At 32.3% G+C, this 8,466-nt stretch overlaps 2 protein-coding genes across 2 annotated transcripts; both read right to left on the reverse strand.

Moving 5' to 3' along the window:
• Nucleotides 23-1,577, reverse strand: LOC104790694 (phosphoserine aminotransferase 2, chloroplastic-like). Its single transcript, XM_010516477.2, has one exon. The coding sequence runs from the start codon at nt 1,467-1,469 to the stop codon at nt 189-191; it is 1,281 nt and encodes a 426-aa protein (XP_010514779.1). The 5' UTR covers nt 1,470-1,577; the 3' UTR covers nt 23-188.
• Nucleotides 1,988-4,275, reverse strand: LOC104790704 (cyclin-B2-1-like). Its single transcript, XM_010516487.2, has 10 exons — nt 4,030-4,275; nt 3,797-3,929; nt 3,637-3,699; nt 3,415-3,553; nt 3,199-3,327; nt 3,027-3,116; nt 2,710-2,931; nt 2,526-2,624; nt 2,248-2,426; nt 1,988-2,129 (listed from the first exon to the last, which is right to left on the reverse strand). The coding sequence occupies exons 1-10, from the start codon at nt 4,091-4,093 to the stop codon at nt 1,988-1,990; spliced, it is 1,260 nt and encodes a 419-aa protein (XP_010514789.1). The 5' UTR covers nt 4,094-4,275.

The raw sequence follows: 8,466 nt of genomic DNA on the forward strand, positions 1-8,466 counted from the left end.
TAAAAGTGTAAATGATTCTTGCTTGAAATTGAAACCTGGCATCTCAAATTATTATTACTGGAAAAAATCCACAACAAACAATTAGAATTCAAGTACAGACAAAAGAAAGGAAAAAAACTCAAAAATCATAAGCATCAAAGCTTAATAATACACAACAAGATGACCAGAAAGCAATAAAAAAAAAAGAATCAAGCATGCTTTGCCTGAAAATCTTTCATAAAAGCTACAAGCTTTTCGACACCAGCCAAAGGCATTGCATTGTAAATAGAAGCTCTCATACCTCCCACTGATCTATGTCCCTTGAGCTGCACCATCTTCTCCTTAGCAGCTTCTTTAATGAACTCACCTTCCAATTCCGATTTCTCCAACGTGAAAGGAACATTCATCAAAGACCTCACAGACTTCTCAACAGGACACCTGAAAAACCCTCTGCTCTCATCAATGGCATTGTACAACAACTCAGCTTTCCTCTGGTTCTTCTTCTCCACTTCTTTCAAACCACCTTGCTCCAACAAATCATCAAACACAAGACCACACATATAAATCCCGAAACACGGAGGCGTATTGTACAAGGAGCTGTTCTCATCATGAATCTTGTAATCAAGCATCACCGGAGTGATATCTCTAGCATTCCCAATCAAATCCTTTCGAATAATCACAATAGTAACACCAGAAGGACCAACGTTCTTCTGAGCACCAGCATAAATCACACCAAACTTGGATACATCCACAGGCTTGGAACAGAAATTGGAAGACATATCAGCAATAAGAACACCATCAGGGTTTTTAACAAGAGGGTAATCTTTAAACTCAACTCCATGAATCGTCTCATTGGCGCATATATGCAAATACTTGGCGTGCGTGCTCTGCTCCAACCCATCAAAAGATGGAACTTTCGTGTACTTTTCAGATTTACCAGACCAAATCACTTTAGGGTTACAATACTTTTGAGCTTCCTTGAAAGCTTTATCTCCCCAAGATCCAGTAACAATGTAATCAACGGAGTCATCAGATTTACAGAGATTGAGAGGCAAAACAGCGAACTGAGTGGTGGCACCGCCTTGTAAGAACAAAACGGAATATTCCGATGGAATCTCGAGAAGCTGACGGAGATCAGATTCGGCTTTTTGAATGATGGAGAGAAACTCTTTACCACGGTGACTCATCTCCATGACACTCATACCAGATCCACGCCAGTTATAGAGATCTGATTGAGCTTTGAGGAGGACGTTTTCAGGTAACGCGGCTGGACCGGCGGCGAAATTGAAGACCCGTTGCTCGGATCCGACGGTGGTTGAAGCGGAAGCGCATCGGATTGAAACGGAATTGGTTCTTCTTCTGGTGGTGGTGGTGAGGTTGATGGTGTTTGGTTTGGTGAAGTGGATAAAAGATTGGGAATTTGATTTGGGTTTCAAGGGAGGGATCTGTGTATTGTTTCCGATGAGGAATGAGTTCGTCGACGCCGCCATTATCGTCGTTGATCTTGAAGAATCTTCAAAAAGTTTTGTTTTTTTTCTGTATAATATATCTGATGATGTGGAAGTGAAGTGTGAAAGAGAGAGTTGGTGGGGAGAGAGAGAGATCTCAAACAGGTCAAAGTTAAAAACAATGAAAACGACGCTGTTTTGTAAGTAGCTCAAATACAAAAATACATTTAATACACATAGATTGATCTCTATTTTGATTTTGAAATGTATTTTTGTATTTACCTACAAGACAAACAGTGATACACAAGCCAATAAAGACATCACAAGTTGAGAAAATTTTCATGTAAAAGAATGATTCAATCATATATCATTCATTATAGAGTGTAATGCTGAGAAGTGAAGCTAAGAGATTGTTACAATAGAAGTAAATAAAATTGAACTTGGCTTTTTTTTCTTCTTTTTTTTGTTATTTGTGCTACAGGGTGAATGAGGAACTATGTCGACAAGCTGTACAAAACTACTTAATTGGCCTTTTTGGCTTCAAAAAAATGATGATGAGACTAGGAGGACAGTACTAGAAAGTGTGCAGCTTCACATTTTGCTATGTACCCAAATTTGGATGTGTTGTACTTCCTATATACTCCTGTCAAGTTTCCCATCCCCGCCTTCTGATGAAGACTCACCAGCTTCTGTGAACATTCCCTGCGATTACAGTTTTAAAAGATCAGTCTTTTCTCAATACCCTTTTGTGATTATGGATTAAAAAGGATGATGATCTTTGTAAAAGATTAATTATTACTTGAGAGAGAGAGAGACTTACATGAGCTGATCTTCAGAGTAACGACAGTAGAATTCACATGTACTGTTCCATTGCCTGAAACCATCAAGTGTACATTGAGCAGTGTACACAGATGTGGCAGCTAGTAATGATGGTTGAAACCGAAGCATCTCGTAATCTACAAGGGCAAGCTCAATCAAGAAGGATGCCAAGACCTCACACTGTTTTGTTTTTAAGTTTCACAGTTAGTTCCTTTTCTAAATTCAGACTTCTAGGTAAAACTGATTCATGATAAGCCAATTGTTTTTTTTTTAACTTACCTTCTTGTCTGCTTGAGCTGCCTTAAGAAATCTCTTCAAGAAAGGGTACTGAGTCGGCAACGAAATATTGAATTGCAAAGTACTCAACATTGCTTTCTCCTGTTAGAGAGAAACAGAATCATTCAATCAGAGAATGTCTCAACATAAATGAAGCTTGTATGTAAAAAACCACCCTAGTCTTTACCATCTCAAGAACGTCTTCCCTCGTATAAGCTTTGTCAGAAATGAGTACTAAATCTTCGACAACTGGAACAGAAACCTCTTCGTACTTGCAAGCTAAGAGCAAAGCTACTAAACCTACAAGCTGAAGCTTCTTTCTCATAACAGCTTGCTTGGATAAGAATCTATCTATCAGATTCACTGTGAGAAACAGTGTCTCGTTCATCAGATCAAACTTGTCATGTACCTGAAAATTTTACATAAGCTTATTTAGCCTCTATCAAAACTACACAGTACAATGCAGAGAGAGAGAGAACTGTAAAATGTTGTGGATAATATTACCTCGATTAACCAATCTATTAGTATTGCTCTCATCTTGTCGTTTAAATCGATTTGGTGCATCATATAATCTACTGGAACACAGCTAAAGCTCTGCAATTTCAAAATCAAAGAACTGTCTTAAACAAGCTCTCAAACCACTTCTTGCTTCAAAACACAGATACAATACTTTTACCTCCATTGTTCGGTAGAATGCGTAAAGATCTTGAACATATTCAACAGCTGCAAGTGAGTTCTTGGCATCTAAGGCATCAATATCCAAAACCGGTTCTTCCACTGTTACATCCTCCATCTCAATTTCCTCCTGTCCAATCAAAGTTTCATTAAAATCATTGAATTTATAAATTGAACTAAAGCTGCAAATTCAGCATTGTGAATGTTCTTGTTTTACCATTAGATCAGCTTCAGGCATCGGATGGTCCAATGCAGCTTCCTCTTCCTCTTCATCAACAAATATACAGTCACCAAATTCATTTGAACTTGGAATTGTTGGTTTCAGCCTCTTCTTAGTCTCCTCTTCAACTCCAGATCTACATATTCAAAACAATCTCAGATCTTTTCTTTCTTGCAAATCAAAACAAATTGACAATAAAGATTGAAGCTTTATATATACCTTGTAACTGGTGGACGCAGAGAATGAAACTTCTTCTTTTGAATTCCTTCTTCTTCTTGATTACTGATTCAAATCAATCAAAACCCCATATAAGCACAATCAAATTGAAAAGAGAGACAAACTTGTGAGATTAGAGAGACTGAAGTTAAATCAAACGTACTTAGATAATAATAAGCTTCCTCTCTTGTTGACAACACTTGCACCACCAACAAGATTATTATGGTTAATCACACCCAACACTCTTCTCTTCTCTCTCTTCATCTCTTGTCCGAATTTTCTACTTCTTGTTTCATCTAAACAATAAAAAAAAAAAAAAAAACAGAACAAAAACACATTCTGTCAGGATTCTCCATTGGTATATAAGACCTCGAAAAATTCTCATACAAGACTTACCTTGAAGAATCGTAGTTGTAGTAGATTCATCAACGAAGGCTTTGTTCTCACATGAATTAACCATTTTTTTGATTATTCCAAGAGAAACCCACAAAGAGAGAAGAGTAAGAAGGAGAAGAAGAGCAAGAAGGAGAAGAAGAGCAAGAAGGAGAAGAAGAGCATTAAGAACACGAAGAGAATCTTAAAAGTCTGATACAGTCGAATCTGAACAAGGGGATGAAATAAGCAAAAAGAGGAAAGATAAAAACAAAAAATAATATAGAAAAGAAAACAAAGTGTTTAATTTTTTAAAAAAAGGGACGGCTAGGATGAGAATATAACCGTTGGATGATTAGGGGAAAGAAACGATTCACTTCTAAGTTTGTATAAGACAACGGTAACTTTGGTTCAAGGCATGTGGGTGGCTTCGTTTCTTCTTCTCTTCTTGTTTTCAAACTTTTATTATTCTTTCTTTTTTTTTTAGTTTTTTTTTGGTGGCTTCGACTTTTTTTTAAGACGAAATCGTACGCTCCATATGCGCTCCCCTAACCAACTTTTTGATTAAAAACTTAGCTTATTAAATAATGTTATAGTAAGAATATAATTAACAATCAATAATCTTAACTTATTAATTAAATCATTTACAGAGCTAATCATGCTCTCTCAGTACTCTGTTCAGTGAAAAATTCGTTAGGCAGACCAGACCAGATTCCGTACTGAGACTTATATGCTGGCCCGTGAGAGAGTTACTATTTTGTATTTCCCATTTGAAATTATCTTTTGTAGGTGAATATATTTAATAAAGTAGTATTTGGAATTTTGTGGCATGTGTCTATGAGAGTTATTTTGGAATTTTGGATCAGAGCTTACATTAATTTCACGATTTAGAGTTTTCAAAATGTATATAAATATTTTGGCTATATGTAAAAGTTTCTAGAGAATTATGGAGGTTTTCGAAAGCCTGCTTGTGGTTTTCTGAAATTTTAAAACCTTTAGAATATTTTTTTTTGAAAAAACTTGCTAAATAAACTATTGTATATATGTTAAATATATATTTTTATATTTAGGGTTATGTTTTTAAAAAAATCTTTGTATGTTTATTATCAACAACAATTTTCTTTGCTTTTTTTGGAATTTAAAAAAAATTGAATTTTTTTGAGAACCTATGAAGCTTTCCAAAAGTTGTTAAATATTTTGGAAACATTGTAAAAGTTTGTCAAAGAAAAAAAAAAAAATCAGAAGTCATTGTTGTCCATCACCACTAGCTAGCATGAGAACAATGTCCTTCGATTAAGCACATAAACAGTAGAATTTTGTCGACTCAAGGGTATTTCCATCAAATGTATGACTACTGTAACTTTTTTTAAAAAATGAAAAATGTAGAATTATGGTTTTGTGCTATCTGTCTATCTATTCAAGAAAAATCATCAGAATTCACAACCTTTTTTGTTTTTCTTGAAGATTGTTCGCCACAAAAAAAATGTCATTGTTTTGGTTAGTGGCTCGATTGCCGGAAGACAGCTTAGCAAAACTTCTCCTTTGTATTGTTCAGTATATGGTTCTCGGAAGTTGGCCTCTAAGTATTGTTATGGGGCCTGAAATAATAACATCATAGAAGTAACATAGTTAGGGTGGACAAAAGTGAGGTTGTCCTCCCAAAATCTCTTCCACCTTCGAGTAAAAAAAGTCATGTGACTAGGCAAAGAACCAAGAGAAGGTTGGAGGAAAGAAAGAGAATATTGAGTTTTAACCCATATCAATAAGGTGATCGCCAAAAAAAAAAAAATAACCCATATCAATAAGGCGTTATGGCTTAATATGCATATGTGTGAGCTTAGAAAAAGAAGTTCAATTAATGGAAATAATCATTCCGGTGCGGATTATATATATTCTTGAGAGCATGGCTAAACAAATTGGATCTGAATTGAAATTTATGACAAAAAAAAATGAATGGAAAAGAGGCAAAACTTCTGACAAATACCTTTTTGTGTTAAGAAGTATGGTTGAGGTTTTATTTACTTTAGTCTTGTTTACTCCCTGTCTCTAATAAATTTTGTTTACTCCCTCTCTCTCCTAAATTGATGTTTAGATATTATCACACATATTAAAAAAAACTTTGATTTTTATTTGTAAATTAATTTTTAATTATTTTTGGGTAGAAAGAGAAAGAGTAATAGGGGTGAACCTCTTCATTCACCCTCTTATAAAATAAGGAAATAAATTCTGTATACATTTATTATAAAATTAGAAACTTAAACTGCTCTTTTATAAACCCAAACCGATATATAATTTCGTTTTAATTGTAAAATCTAAACTCTAACCATCTCATTTGTAAACTCAAACCGACATATACTTTCGTTCTAATTGTGAAATCTAAAGCCTATCCATCTCATTTGTAAACCCAAACCGACATATACTTTTGTTCTAATTGTTAAATCTAAATCCTAACCATCTCATTTGTAAACCAAAACCGACATATAATTTTGTTCTAAATCTAAACTCTAATCATCTCATTTGTAAACTCAAACCGACATATAATTTTGTTCTAATTGTAAAATCTAAACCCTAACCACCTCATTTGTAAACCCAAACTGTCATATAATTTCGTTTTAATTATAAAATCTAAACCCTAATTCTCATTTATAAACTCAAACCGATATATAACCTCGTTTCATTGTAAAATCTAAACCAAGCCAATATTTAACTTTCTTTAAATAAAAGTATACAAAATTTGTTTCCTTAATTAATTTTGCTTTTTAATTTAATTTTGATTTATTTTAAAATAAAATATTAGATAGAACATTCTGATTGATTGAGAGGGAAGGGGGTAAATATAAAGGTTCATCTCAGGAGTGAATCTAACTATTTTTCAAAGAGAAAATATAAATCATTAAATAGATGACATGTCTGAAAAAACATAAAGTAGAAAAATTAGTTTAATATTTTAATATACAAATTCAATCTATTAGGCAAAAAAATAAATCTTAGAACACTATCAGGGAGAAAATGAGTATTCTTTTTGTCTGTGTTTCTATATTTTTTTACCAAAAACTAAGATGATATATCTATTTAGACAACTGATTGCAACGTGCTTCTAAAACTTATTCGAACCAAAACAAAAACTAGTAAAAAAAAAATTAATCTTTTATACTTTTCAGCACCAAAAAAGTTAGTCATCTACCGTAATATAAACATAAGCATAAAAGTAGGAATAATAGTCAATGTTTACGAAAATCTAGACATAACGGGTAATGCTAGGGAATGAAACCGTGAACATGGGGAGCCTCCTTATCATTTCGGATTTTTGATAAAGTTATCGTATATATAAAAGTAAGGTTTTACTTTTTCTTTATTGGTCCATTTGACAATAGAATTTTAATAAATTTAAAAACAGTTAATTTTCACTTTTAACTCACATAATATAAAATTAAAATTATATAAATTCCCCCTATAAAGTAATCATTATATTAGCTAATGCAGTTCTAGTGTTAAAAAAAAAATTATGCATTAACTTTCTTTCTCTACTAAGTTGTATTAATCAATTGTATTAAAACAAAACAATAAATTAGAATTGTAACTCTCATTTTTTTAAATGTAATTTTTCATCATTTCTCTTCCTATAAATACAATTAATTTTCACATTTAACTCACATAATATAAAACTGAAATCATATGAATTTCTCCTAGAAATTATGCATTAACTTTATTTTTCCACTAAATTGTATTAATCAATTGTATTAAAACAAAACAATAAATTAGAATTGTAACTCTCATTTTTCTAAATGTAATTTTTCATCATTCATCTTCCTAAAAATACAATTAGTTTTCACATTTAACTCACATAATATAAAACTGAAATCATATTAATCCCCCCTATAAATTATGCATTAACTTTATTTCTCCACTAAGTTGTATTAATCAATCTATATATAATAACAATCCGAATAAATGCGACCAACAGTTGTGTTTTTTCAATCGTACATGTTGGATATTTTCCGAAAAGTCATGATAGTACATTAAAACGGTTAATTATGAAAAGTTACAACGGTTCACTGTAGAGTTGTGTTTATTGGAACATTCATATCTTTTGAAATCTATATAGATTTGTCTGTTTGAACTCTTTTCATTTTTTTGTTATGGCACAAAATAATATAAATTTTCATTCTCAACAGTTTTTACAGCTTTCTAAATTATTATTCTCTAGCATTCATTCTTTTACAAGTAAAGAAATTCCTCCAATTCTTGATTTAACAAAAGATTTTTGGAATGATGAATCTAATTTACAACTTTTAGTTAATTTTAAATATAAAAATTTAATAAAAATACCAATGGTTTTTTCCAACAGTTAGATGAATTATAGAGTGAGTTTTTGAATTTAACCTTTTCAATATGGTAATAAAGATGCCTTCTATTTTAAGCAGTTTATATGGATTATTAGGTATAATGAATTGCTAACAG

This window comes from Camelina sativa, chromosome 1 (genome assembly GCF_000633955.1).
Source record: "Camelina sativa cultivar DH55 chromosome 1, Cs, whole genome shotgun sequence".
Classification (NCBI taxonomy): Eukaryota; Viridiplantae; Streptophyta; class Magnoliopsida; order Brassicales; family Brassicaceae; genus Camelina; species Camelina sativa.